This window comes from Micromys minutus (genome assembly GCF_963924665.1).
Source record: "Micromys minutus genome assembly, chromosome: 2".
NCBI lineage: Eukaryota > Metazoa > Chordata > Mammalia > Rodentia > Muridae > Micromys > Micromys minutus.
Window position 1 is genome coordinate 15,395,665 of NC_137971.1, and position 14,318 is coordinate 15,409,982.

The window sequence follows — 14,318 nt, forward strand, 5'->3', positions numbered from 1 at the left end:
TCATTCAGAATCCAAAAAGATCAGTCCCGGGACCCTCCATACCTCCTCCCCCTAGCAAAGTATAGGACTCTCAAAAACAGTATATATTAGCATGCAGCATGGACACATAGTCCCAAATAATTATCTCTAGATTACTTAAAACCTATTCAATTGCAACTGTTACACAATAATTGCTGTGCAGTATTGTTTAAGGAATAATACCAAGGAAAAAGTCTGTTCAGTACACTTTACAGGCCTAACTACATTTTCTGCTCCCTAACTGGCTGACTCTGCAGATGTAAAACCAAGGATCTAAAGATGGGAGACAACTGTTTATGAACAGTTATTCCATATCACTACAAAACACAGAGTTGGAAACAATGAGTGAACTAAAGTTTGACTACTTGAGAGAAACACAGGAAAGAACACCAAACCTCCTGGCCTCACTTCTCCCAAGAGATCAAGCACCAATGGGATGAGTCCCTCACAAAAACCAACCATAAAGAAGACATGTGAATACTATCCTCTGGTGTTCCTTCCGAGACTGAAATTCCATACTTCTGTAGATATGTGGATTTTTTTTTTCTCATGAGCCAAGCCTGAGATCAAAGTAATAAAGCTGTTTCTCACAAGGTGATGGTGGGACACCCTCGGTGTCCTAGCTGTTAACTGAAGCACTAATAATACACACAGCCCGGGAAAAAGTTTGGTGGCTCCCCTGTATTAGGATGGTTTCTTACATCCCAGATTTTCTTTATCTAAAAGAATGGTTGGGGGCTGGAGAGATGGCTCAGCGGTTGACAGCAATGGCTGCTCTTCCAGAGGTCCTGAGTTCAAATCCCAGCAACCTCATGGTGGCTCACAACCATCTATAGGGGAATCTGCAGAAGTGTATGCAGCAGAGCACTCATACATTAAATAGATAAACAAACAAACAAATATTTGTTTCCTCTTATCCTCTGAAAATCAGCAAATGAGAAATCAATTTCCAGAAGTTTTGTTTTTTTTTTTTTTTAGTTTCCCCACTAAGTTAGACAGTGGATTCTTACAGCTTATAAACAAATGTTAAGTCAATATTTGTGTTTTAAAAACACAGAGCGATGCTCAAAAACAACTAGACCCTTGGTTTGGGTCTTACTTTCTAAGCACTCTATTTCTAGAAGTAGTATGTAACTCTGGATACAGAGGAGTAGGGCTTTATTTTGTAAATTTTACCTCCTGTCTCTCATCATGACCTCAAAACAAACTAAAAGCTATTAGGAGGATATAGTTCAATGTAGAGTGTAGGAGCATGTACAAGGCCCTGGGTTCAATCCCCAGCATCTCTACTTTAGTTCTGGAGCAAGACAAAAAAAAAAAAAAAACCAAAACAAAACACTCAAAAAAAAAAGCACTGGCTGTTCTTGCAAAGGACTCAGAATCAGTTCCAAGAACCCACATCGTGACTCACAGCTTTCTGTAACTCCAGTTCTAGGGGATTCAACACCATCTTTTGGCCTCCATGGGTGTTGTGAATACATAGTGCCCATACATACATACAGACAGACAAAACACCGGAGTAAGCAAAATAGTTCTTCTTAAACATGACTATAAAATACAAAAATTGCATATTAAAGTATTATTTTTCTTACTAAAATTTCAGTCTTTGATAAATCCATTTGAGTAATATTAACCAGTGGAGGGTGGGCCGGAAAGATGACTGAATGGTTAGGAGCACGGCCGCTCTTCCAGAGGTCCTGGATTTGAGTTCTAGCTCACTCACATGGGTCTGTAACCCGTACTCTCATATAGACATAATGCAGGCAAGACACCAAAACACATAAAATAAAATAAATTTTAAAAAATAATGGAGGTTTGGGGCTGGTGAGACAGCTCAGCAGGAAAAGGTGCTTCCCATGAAGCCTAACTTTGATCCCACAGAGACAGAAGAAGACTGCCTATGGCAAACTGTCCTGACCTCAACATACAAGCCCCTACACACAAACTGAATCCAAATTTTTAAAAAATCTAAACAATAAACAAACACACACACAGTGGGTGAACTTGTATTTGCACAGCAACATCACACCATGGTTGGCAGTAGGAGCAACGTCACTCTGAGGTCAGCAGCAGGGAGCAGGCAACCCCACTGTCCACTCACACTATCCACAACAGCTTTCCTGCTGCCCTGCCTGCAGACACAGAAGTGAGACCTCATGGGATTCCTCCTTGTGATAGGGCTCTCCATAAACCCTGATGTTCACCTACTAACTCAACTTTAACCTCACCGCCTGTGTTTCTGTTCAAGTGTTAGGTTCATTTGGCTCTGTTGGTGCCACTTCTCTTTAACATTGTCCCTTTTTATGTGGTTAAAGCCACCACTTCCAACCCTATGAATGAAAGCAGACAAATAGGGGAGAAAGGAATGAACTGCAAACACCTCAAACAAGAAAGGTTGCTTAAAAAACTAAGTGTCACATTCTGACAGTTCAATATTTCATGACCAATACAAGGAATGTGCAGCGACACTGCAACTTTAAATCTTTCCCTCTGTGTCAGTCTCCTTCTCTCATTGTAATGCCAAAGGGAACAGCAATCAGAGTGGAGATGTTCAACGTGATAGAGGTCAGGACACCATCCGATCAACGTACCAGAAACACGACCTTGTTTATTTTTTTTCCACGGTATTATTGTTTACAGGGTGCTTTGCTCGTGTACCTTGTGGTTCTTAGCTAAAAGATGAAATTACAGCCCAGGATGAAGCGCTCAGGCACACATCCAATTTGTGTTTCCATCTCAGAAAACAAAAAGCTTCTAAGGCCCTCAGGCTGCCATTCAAACTTGGAGGCTGACATTTTTAACAGCATGAACCAGAGAATGGCAGAGAGAATGATCTAATGCATTTCTGACTTGTCAATCAAAGCTCTCACCTCTGCTGTCTTGTAAACAGTTGGGGGCCATCTAACTACATTCATAAACCTAGGGAGAGAGTCCTGCCAGCTGGGGTGCTGGAAGCACATGCTCTGGCTTCTACCACCAAAATCATGATTCAGTTTTATAATCTCACTGCAAATAGAGCACAGGCACGTTTCCAGGACTACTGAAATAGAATCAGAGTAGGGAATACAAAAGAGAATTTGGTCAAACAGTTATTCTCAAGCTGTTGGATTCCTGTATCCATCTTATCCTCATTTTACTAATTTCTCTCAAAGGACTATACTATGCTACAGTTGATATGCTTAAAAAAAATTAACAACCTGCTACTTAAAAAATCTAGGGAAAATACATTAATATTAAACTCAAAATGTCCCTTATGGTTTACTATCAGTTAAGAAAGTAATCCAAAACAGTGACTTGTGCAAAAGATAGCAACTACAGTAACAACAGCAGCAGCAGCGTCATTTAAATTAAGCTGATGAGGAGCTTTCTTTCTAATATAAAGTTTTTGGTGCTTATAAATAAAGTTTTGTTTTTACTAGCTTGACATGGTGAGTAGGCTTGTGTATAATATGAAAATCTAAAGGAACTGCTAACAACATTTCACTTAGTTATGACTATATGGACCAACACATGTAAATCAAGCTGACTTGAACGTCATACTTTAAGGTATGAAAAGAAATAGTTACTTTCTTCATGCAAATTTTACAGGCCACTGAACTTATGCTTAATTCATACCAAGATACAGACAGTAGCTTTTCACTGTACACCTAAGAACTTAAGAGCAAGTGACAGATCACCCAGCAGAAAAAGATAAACAGCAAAATCCTTCTCCTGCATTCTAAATAATTTCAAAACATAACACATCTGGTCTCCAAAGGATCTGTATGTAAGAATGTAGAAAGGCTCAGGAAAAAAACAAACAAAACAAATGCAGATGCCCCGGCTTCTAGGAGTAAAGTGCTTCGGCACACAGTCCTTTGAAGCCACAGTCAAGAGAGCATGCTCTTGCTTGCTCACATGCTCTTGCTTGCTCACATGCTCTTGCTTGCTCACATGCTCTTGCTTGCTCACATGCTCTTGCTTGCTCACATGCTCTTGCTTGCTCACGTGCTCTTGCTTGCTCACATGCTCACTTGCTGGTTTTAAATAAAGCTTTCTTAAAATGCCCTGGCTTAAATAAATGACAAAGAAACAGTTTCCTGAATACTGCCTATCTACCAAGATTCTTTATCTTGACAGTCCACGTATCAAATCTTGAAACTAACATGAGGAAAGAAAGCAAAACATTAACACAGTGAAGGAAGGTGTGCATGGCCATGGAGCCACAGAACAACCCTAACAACTCCTGAACAGCACAGGAAGAACACATGCACAACCGTGGCCTCTATGAGCACAAATGATGGAAGTAACAGGAGTCTCAGAACATAAAGAAAGTAACAATCTACCTCTCTTCCCAGGACACAGATTAGTCTTAAGTGCCCACAGAAAGGATCTGTCACTTAAGTAGAGGACCTCCAAAGGCTACTATCACTTTCTTTCCACCAGCTCCATCCATTCCTATGGTTTGCACTCCTGGCTTACTATTACTAGTCTATACTATCTATTCCCTTTGCAGTGATAGGTTCTGATGAAGTAAAGGCAGTTGAGGGAAATCCACTATTATTCAATATATCTAAACTAATAAATCAACACTTTGTGAAGATTTTTATTTTTCACATCTATCATGAAAGATAAAAATGTTTCAAGGAAATCTTATGTCCCACAAGATGATTTAGCATATTCTAAACACCAGATAAAGTGTGTGTGAAATTGTTTTAGCTATACTTAAACATTATCTATACTTAAACATGTCAAAATACTCTGCAACTGAGGAATGTGTTTTTAACAAACTTGAAATGTAAAATAGCTCAATAACCAAGCAAGCAGCTGGGAAGACACTCAGCCCAAGATGTCACTTCTCTAATACAGATTATTTCAAGATAAGGTAAAAATATAACAAGCTCAAGTCATTTTTTACCTTTAACACTTGAAAGTACACATAAAAGGAAGTATGGAAGCTTAACACTAGATTTCAGTGTAAGCAGTACTAAAACAATTTCACCATATTTTTTATAATTTTGTGTTCCACCCATACACATGTATGTGCACACACACATAGTGCAGGGTGAGAGGTGTCAGCCTTCTTACCTCTCACAGAACCTCACAGAACCTGGAATGACTCTGGTTGCCAGGAAGCTTCAGCCATCCCCCTGCCTCCATCCCTCCACACTGCCTGGGTCACAAGGCACTACAAACAGGCACACTGGCTTCTTTGTAGATCTCCTCGTGCTCATGCAGCAAGCACTCTTACCCTCTGAGCCATCTCCTCTGCCCTTTGCTTTAAAGACATGATCTTCAAAAATATATTTCTAACATTTCACACATATGCTTTAAAATTGGACTTATTTGAGACTAAAAGAATCATCAATAAGCTGATTTTCAACCTTTCTCTAGCCTGATGTTCATCATACTCAGCACTTTAATTCTGCTCCATCCTTTTACAAAGTAAAGGTAAACCGCAATGAAATAGTCAAATAATTGTCCAAATACACACTGCCACGAAGATAAAGATGTTGACACCACTGAAACTGAACCATCAGTTGGCTGCCAGTGCCAGTCTTTAATAGGCTGAAATGTGCATTTGTTCATGAACGGGAGTCCAAATTCAGTATACAGAATCCAACTCAGAAGGGATCATCACAGTGAGCTGTAAGAAAGCCAAATATATGAAATTTGAGAACTCCCCATAAATCAGACTCGGCATGTTTTTCTTTTCTCTGTGCAAATGTGTGATGTTTGGAATGACGGTTTAATTATCATGATTTCTTTCTGAATACAGAACATCTGTATATATGTATAGGAGGGAGTTACCAGCAATACAATGTTTCCTCTTTTCTTACCTTATATCTGTTATTGGAGCGTTTTCTTCAAATTATCTAAGTTAGTTCATTCACTAATTTACCAGAAGTATGAGATATTACTTTTGACAGGGAAGAATAAATGAACAAAACATAGTTCAACCTTCAAAGAATTCAGTCTGGCAGAAGACAAAGGCACAGACAATCCGAGCAGCACAGAAGCGCTGTGCCAGCACATCTCTGTTCATCTCTGTTGCTGCATATTCTGTGCACAAAATGTGTGGCTTGCCTGAGAAGAAAAGGAGCACAGATCTGGAAAAGCTTTAATTCCGTCTCAGCCAGAACACAGTTAAGGATAGAGTTGTCTAGATTGGCAGACATCCACAGGAAAAAGGCAAATGGGATAGGTGTGCGTGGTATCTCAGATGGAGTGATTAGAGCACACAGACAGATGCACTGGAGTGTTGCAGTAAATATTAAAAAATAAAAAACAGTTTATCTCTTTACTAGCCCTGAGGTCTCATTCCTCAGGCCCGACCCTGATACGGAGCCCTGAGCACCTTTGGCGCCCGGTCTAATCGTCACCAGCCCAACTTGTTCTCACAACTCCCTTCCCTTGGCGGTTTACTGCCGCCTGTTCTCCGCCTTCATCCCGGGGTGTTTCTGTACCCCAAAATCCCACAAACACAGCTCTATAATCCGATAGCTTTTCATACAGGTTTATATATTCAACTCTCAATCCACAAACCCTCTACACAACAAGATTGCATCATATAGACAAAGATACAAACTGCCCTTCTATATGAGATATTAGACCTGTAAAATCCTTAATGTTCATAGCTTTTTAACACCAATCAATACCACCTAGGTCTAGCTGGTCCTTGGGAAGTTCCATGTTACCATGATCTTCCCCCTCTGTCCTCTGACCCCCTCAGACCTTTCTACATTCCTTGCCCCGCCAGTCACTGCCTTTCCTTTATTTTACTAATTAAAATGGGAAGGTTCAGTTGGAGTCACAAAACTAGGTAGCCTTCTTGGAATTAACATTAAAATACAAACGGCTTCAGGACACTTGAAGTTTGGTCAAAAGTGGCTACTTTCAAACAGCAGGGATCCAGTATTCATTCTGCACTGTAAACTTTGCAGTAGTTGAGAAATATAAGAAAGGAAAAGAGTTGTAGAGTAGAAGCCAGGTTCAAACTCTTCATTCAACCTAGAAACATGTAAGTGATTGTCCACAAAATAAAGAGTGGCCACTCTCATCAGGAATACCAGCTGCTGGCTGTGTAGCACAGGCAAACACATAATTTATGTGAAATCTGAAGTGCTAGCTAATTTTAGTGAAATGGTAATATTTGAAAGGACATCATTATTGTCTTCTTTCTACTTCTATTTTCTACAGCTAATCATGTTTAATTGATAATTAAAATGAGAACAAAAACAGTAAGAACATTTGAAAACAAAACCATTACATGCCTAGGTATACATAAATAAAAATAATAATTGCTCTTGTTATTGTTGTTATTGTTTATTATTATTATTGACAGAGTCTCAAGTATACCAGGCTGATCTCAGATTTGCTATGTACCTGAGGATGACCTTGAGTGGTTAAGAACAGAGCCAGGTCAGATGCCAGAAATCCTGCTCCAGGGCCCTAGTTCTCATCCTAACCTCTGGGCTTCCTATCCTTCCTGTCTTATAAGCAGTTCCCTTTCTGCTTACATTAAACAACTTGACTCTGTGATGTAATCAACAGCCAACTTGATCAATTTATTCCTCGATTTTCCAAAATCTCTACATAGGGCTGGAAAGATGGCTTAGAAGTTAAAAGCACTTACTGCTCTAGCAAAGGACCCAGGTTCAGTTCCCAGCATCCACATGGTGGCAAATCCACACCTTCTCCTGACTTCCATGGGACTAGGCATATACATGCATACAGGCAAAACATTCATACATGTAAAAAATATCTCTAAACAAGCTTTCCTACAAATAAATTCTAGTAGTAGTAAATATAGGAAGAGAGTTCAGCTTTTTAAAAGCACTATTGACTTTTATTTAAAACTAAAAGAGGTTCTAGTGATGAATTGGTTCAAAAATTATTCACTACTTTAATTCAGAATTGTTTTAGGACAAATGAAAACTTGAATTTTTCTTGATACTCTGATACCAAAGTCAGAAGGTTTAAACACACACACACACACACACACACACACACACACACACACACACACACACACGTGTGTGTGCGCAGAGAAACATATAAATATTTTTGAGACAGGATCTCATGTATTCCAGACCAGTCTCAAACTTGCTATTAGGCTAGCCCCCAACTCATAATACAACTGGTTCTTAAGCGCCAGGCTTATGGAAATGGTACCATCAAGCCTGGAACCTCTTTGTAAAACATTTTATCTCTATATAGGCAGGACAGTCTTGTATGCTTTAAAATAAGCATAACAATGAATGCAAAAGTGTCTATGAAAATTCATCTGCCTTTAATTACTCCAGACACATTCATGTTTTAAATACAGTTTTCATTAAAAATGTCCTATTTGTGTGACATAGGTTTTTTGTTAGTGTTGTTATTATGGGGAAATCTATGTAGGCCAGGCTGCCTTCAAACTTGCTATGTAGCCAGAGCGACCTTGAACTCATGACCATCCTGTCTCCACCTCTTGATTGCTGAAATTAAAGTTGTGTACTTCCACATCCTAGAGATTTATTATAATTATTTTAAATAATACTTTTTCTATTTCCATTTCAAATATAGTAAATATCAGTAGAAATCAGCCACATGCATAAAGTTAGTTTAGGGTTCCTCAGTAATTTTTAAAGAGTGCAAACTGTCCTCACCTCTAAATTAGTCAAACTGCTAGGTATGGTGGCACAGGCCTGTAATGTCAGAACTTTGGAGGCAGACAAACAGAACTCAGCTAAGAGAAATGCTCACCTGCTGAGATGATCTCTCTATAGCCACAGTAATAAATAATCCTGTCAGAGCCTCACTGTTTATACCCCGAGTTCTACATGACCAGGTGATCAGTAGCTTCCCCAGCTTGTTCTCAGTAAGGTTACCATTTTCTCTGTAGTTCTCAGCTGTTGTGTTGTGTGAGTGTGAGTGTGTGTGTGTGTGGGGGGGGTTGGAGCCTTACTGCACCAAGCCATGCCTGTCATTGGGCTTTTGCCAGTCCATTCTCAGTCTACATGGTTACCTGATCCTCCTTACTCTAACTCTTAGTTAGACCAGGACTAGTTTGTTTTATGTGTGTGGTGCTGGAGACAGAGCCCAGGGCCCTGTGCACACTGTGTAGAAGTTCTTACCATTTTGCTTTAACTCCAGTCGAGCCCCTCCTGTATACAGTCCTATGATTCCCTACACGTTTCTTTTATAGAATCAATCAGTTCAGGGAGATTATACCTTTGGGATTATGTGGCTTCATATCTCTCTTACTCACTTCATAATGAAATATAAATATAAAAATCATAAATAACTGTTAAATAAAATATGACTTCTATATACACAAGGATAAATAGGTCTTATTGCATTCCCACAGCAGGTTATGATACCTATGTAGTAAAGAATTAACCTTATCTAAAGAGAAATCTGCCTTTGCCTTTGGTTTTAAGGAGGTGGTGTCTAGGCTCCCTGACTTCTTGTGGATATAAGTGTCTCTGTTTGCCTGGGAACTTTAGATACTGGAAATGCAATCTACATTGAGAGCTGGAAACAACACTTGAGAGGTAAGATCTCAGCACCAGGAGAGATAAGGACTAAAGGCTTCAGTGTGACCTACAAGGGTGGGCTAGAAACTAAAGGCTAGCCATGGGGGCAATAAGCAAGTAAGTTTGAATAAATATGACTTTGGAGGTTGGTGTATATTACCATACACTGTGCCTAAAAGGCTGTAATACTAACCATGGCTCCATAGAAACAGAGTGATTAGAAACTGTACATTTTAACTTCTCTAAGATCCTTTCCTATATTCTTTTCTGGCTTTTGTTTTGTTTGTTGTTTAATTAAATGTTTCTTAAAGATTACTTATTTAGGGCTGGATAGATGGCTCAATAGTTAAGCGCACTAGCTGCTTCTGGATTATTCCTAACATCCATATGGTGGCTCGCAACCATCATTATTTGACTCTAGTCCAAGAGGAGCCACACTCTCTGGGACTCTGCAAGCACTGCATGCATATGGCACACAAATACGTGGGGGGGTGGGGGGGGGGGAGAGAGAGAGAGAATGAACACTGGAGGACATGAGAGGAAAGGCGAGGCAAAGAGAAAGAGAATTCATCTAATCCAAGTCCTAGGAGGGTAAATTCTTTCCTGCCATTTTGTGGAATCCAGAGATTGAACTCAGGTCACCAATCTCACCCACTCTGCCTATGGATGTCTCTTTTCACTAGGTTTAACCTGTATTCTTTCCCTGTTAATAACCTGCATCACTGCTTTCAGTAAATTCTTTGAACTTTCAAACAAATTATCAATCTTGAGAGTGATTATGCCTAAAGTGGGAACAATTTTGATGAGCCTGAGACTTTACAGACTGGTTAAAGTCAATGCAACTAAAAGCCAATAGGTTAGCAGGGGTTGACGATGCACGCCCACAACTGCAGGGTTCAGAAGGCTGAGGCAGGATACACTAGGGTTCAGGCCAGCCTGGGTTATAAGGTGATATTCTGTCTCCAACAAAACAAAGAACTCTGAGTTCTTAAAGTCAGTACCTCCCGAAGCAGGATATATTACATTGATTTAAAACAAAACTGACACTCTCGGGATATCATATACTCTCTCCAAGTAACAACTTATACAAAGATGATAAAAGTAACAACTATTACCATGCATCCATTCATGTCTACAGTCACCATAGAACAGATGTGGGGAATGAGCATGAGTCAAAAAAATTTGTACTAGTGACTGTGTGGTCTGAATGAAAATGGCCCCCACAGGGCCATAGGGAGTGGTACTACTAGGAGGTGTGGCTTTGTTAGAGTAGGTGTGGCCGTGTTGGAGGAAGTGTGTCACTGGGGCTGGGTTTTGAGATTTCAAAAGCTCAAAACAGGTCCAGTGTTACTCTCTCTTCCTGCTCCCTATGATCCGAATGTAGGATTCTCAGCTACACATAGGCAGCGCCATGTTGGCTTATGTGCCACCATACTTGCCACCATACACTGCTTTGAACTGTAAGCCAGCTCCAACAAAAGAGTTGCAGTGGTCATAATCTCTCTTCACAGCAATAAAACCTAACTAAAACGGTGAGTGACAAAGTACTTGATATGATTTACTTATTTTTAGAGTCAACATACTTTACTATTTCTGAGTATAAGCAAAGGAAGATTAACATTAAACTGTACAAAGAAAAATGAAGGCATCACTACCACAGTACTGCTGAAGACTGTTAACTGTCAGCACTGAATGTCGTACTTCCAGACTTAATCATGGATATTTTCATATTTAGTTACAATTTTTCTGTGAAATTTCTCTAAACAGATAATAAATTGTTTAGGTTAAAAAACAACCTGGCAAATATCTGGACATGTGGCTCACTCCTGCACATGAGCACACATGCACATTAAAAAACAAACTTTGGGGAGCTGGAGAGCTTAATGCTCTTTTCAAAGGACCTGAGTTTGGATCCCAGAACCCAGGTTTGGTGACTAACAACTGCCTATACGCAATAGTTTCAGGGAATCCCACACCCCTCTGACCTCTTCGTACGATGGCACTCACATTCACATAAATAAATATACCTAAAAAGAAAAGACTATTTTTTAATATTATAAAACGCTACACACAAATCCCAAATACCTTAAGTAGACAGGCAACACTTCTGCCAAGAACAGTCATGTATGACACCCTAATCCCTAGCTATAGGCATCAAGCTCTTTCTTTTCTTTTCCTCTACAAAGTTCTATTCACTTCTTCTACAGCTCCTCTTACACCATGGGAAGTGACCTCTTGACCCCTAAGAAAGCTAGAGGAGCTAGAGTCCATCAAAACATGTAAAACCAACTGGAATACTTCAAAATGAAAACTCTATCTACAGCTTTCCCACTCTGAAACAAGGAACTCTTTAAAATACAAGCAACAGATAGTTCTTAATGTATAACGCATACATAGATGTGTATGTAAACATACACACGATAGTGGCATAGTAACCCAGGCATTCTGAACACAGTAGTAACCATAAGAAAGACATAAGATGTTTGTGTGACTGATTTCAATTGTCCACAGCAAACACTATGTTCTAAATTGCTATTTACATTATTTTAAAAATTATTATCTGTACAAGATCTGAAACCCACTGCTCCAGTTGTGCTACATCCATTTAGACAAAACAATTGTGATAAAGATCTTTTAGAAGTCAGTAAGCATGGGTCTACATTAAAAGTCAGTCCCTGAAGAAACAGAGCGGTGTGAAATACAGGCACTATAAAGGAGGAGAGGTGGATGTGAGTAAAGCGTAGGAGAGAAGGAGGAGTACACTAATGAATTAGACATACCCCCCACCAATAACCCACAGAGACAGAGAAAGTACCTGGAAAGCTGTGAGTGCGCCAGTCCCTGGGTTATACAGGCATCGCAGCGAAGGCATGCTGTCCGCCAGGCTGGAGCAGCCCAGCCACAGAGACCTGGGCATAGAGCACTGCAGAGAGAGGACAACTATGAGATGGGACAGTATGAGACAGGATGGCGCAGATTACAGGAATTTTCAAGGGTTGGTTAAACACAATATTCAAGTTGTGGCTGGCCTTTATGATAGAAACACTGGCAAGCGGGTAAAATGCAGTCTCGCTATGTAGCCTTAGCTGATCTGGAGCTCTCTAGGTGGACCAGGCTCTGCCTACCTCTGCCTCCCAGCACTTGGGAGAAAATAGTACATAGTGGGTGGTTCTAGTCCCAGAGAAACTCAAAAGCAGTACTAGTAACCAAAAGGCAAGAGATAAAACATTACAAGTTCAAAAACCTACATGTCATAAATTTCTATCCCTGTTTTTCTATGAATGAATACACCTGAACCGGGAAATCTACTTCTTAAATAGATTGATTAATTTTCTTTTTGGACCTCAACCACCCTCTATAAATTCATTATAAGGTGAAAGAAATACTATACAGACTAAGCAGAAAAAAAGAACTTTGTGGTAGCATTACAATATTAAAAATGGTAAATTAAGAAACAAAATGTCACAGGAGAATGTTTTTAAAAAAGAAAAGGCATTGTATCCCTAGGGTCTGACAGCAACGAACTCTGCAGTTTGCATACGCTTTATGTGTCCTGTTAGTCTGCTATTCATTAACCACAGAAAACAGTTAACCATAGCAGCTGCCTTTTCATCATTCCAGATGGATTAAAGGGGGGTAGGGCAAGAGACAATCCAAACAGAAACAAAAAAACAGGGGTAGAAGGGTAGGGAGCCCGAGAGTCGTGGTACCAAAACCTTCAGCAAGGAAAGGATGGGATGAAGTGCATCCAATAGCCCAAATGTACCAATTCTAATAACACTAAACACTGTTAGTATTGTTCTGGTTTCAGACTGGGTAGGGGTAGTTTTCAGGGGTGTGTGGGGGTGGGGGTCAGGGGTTGACCTCAGGTGGTACTCCTCAGGAGCCACCCATCTTGTTTTTTGAGATGAAGTCTCTCACTGGAACCTGCTGGCTGACCAGCTAGCTTCCTGTCTGCTTTACAAGGGCACATTACAAGCCCTGGCAAGCACGTTACTGACTGAACCATCTCCCTAAGCTCTGCTTAGTTCCATAAGATCTACATATGGCAGAGTATTTTCCTCTATATTCCTGGTGTTTCTCTAAAAATGCCCCAGGGTGAAGTTTTGTCCATTAGCTTGAGCATTATGATACCTTAATAATAACTAAGATAGTAAAGACCCATCCATACTCAATGAATATATATTTTATAATAGAAAGTCATTTTCACAAGAAATAACATTTTACAGAATGAGATAATATTTTGGTTCTTTTACTTCTTTAAATAATTGGTAGAAGTTAACAATGGGATGAGATATAGTGTTTCCTACTTTCCTACTAACACTGTCTATAACTCATATGAGGATAACAGTTGCTAAGGACTCCAGTCTAGATTCCTGCTTATAGGTCACTGTCCTCATTTACAGGTAAGGACTTGTCTACTCATGTTCAGAAACTTAGGAAATAGGACAGCAAGCCATTCCTACTTCCCGAAGCTCTTCCTACTGCTGTCAAAAACTGGGGATGGGACTTCGGAAGGGGATCTCCTAAAGGTATCACTGGACAGCACAACAAGCCAAGCAGTGCTACCACCCAGAGCTGTGACAGCAGTGAGCTCCTTCCATTTGCTGCTCTAACCTCTTTACTTCAAGCTACAACCCATTTTACAAACAGCAGCTAAATGCTGCCTTCCGTGTTATGTTGTGCAATTCATAATGGCTTCCTCCTGTACTGGCTGTATGAACCCCAAGCATGCTATCTGACTTCCTCTCTACCTTTATCAACCCACCTTCTCTATCTACCCTTCTGGTTGGTTCTTGC

At 40.0% G+C, this 14,318-nt stretch overlaps 1 protein-coding gene across 4 annotated transcripts in view; it reads right to left on the reverse strand.

Annotated features, from left to right (window-relative positions):
- The window catches only part of BTRC (beta-transducin repeat containing E3 ubiquitin protein ligase), a gene marked incomplete at its 5' end in the record, with an annotated part of 165,790 nt that overhangs the window by 94,850 nt on the left and 56,622 nt on the right, over window positions 1-14,318 (reverse strand). For 2 of the 4 annotated variants that reach the window (XM_080912542.1, XM_080912543.1), the window contains one exon: window positions 12,334-12,441. The exons of the other annotated variants lie outside the window; for them this stretch is intronic. In XM_080912542.1, coding sequence (XP_080768668.1) covers window positions 12,334-12,441 — 108 coding nt within the window. The remainder of the gene's footprint in view (window positions 1-12,333; window positions 12,442-14,318) is intronic. 4 annotated transcript variants of the gene reach the window in all.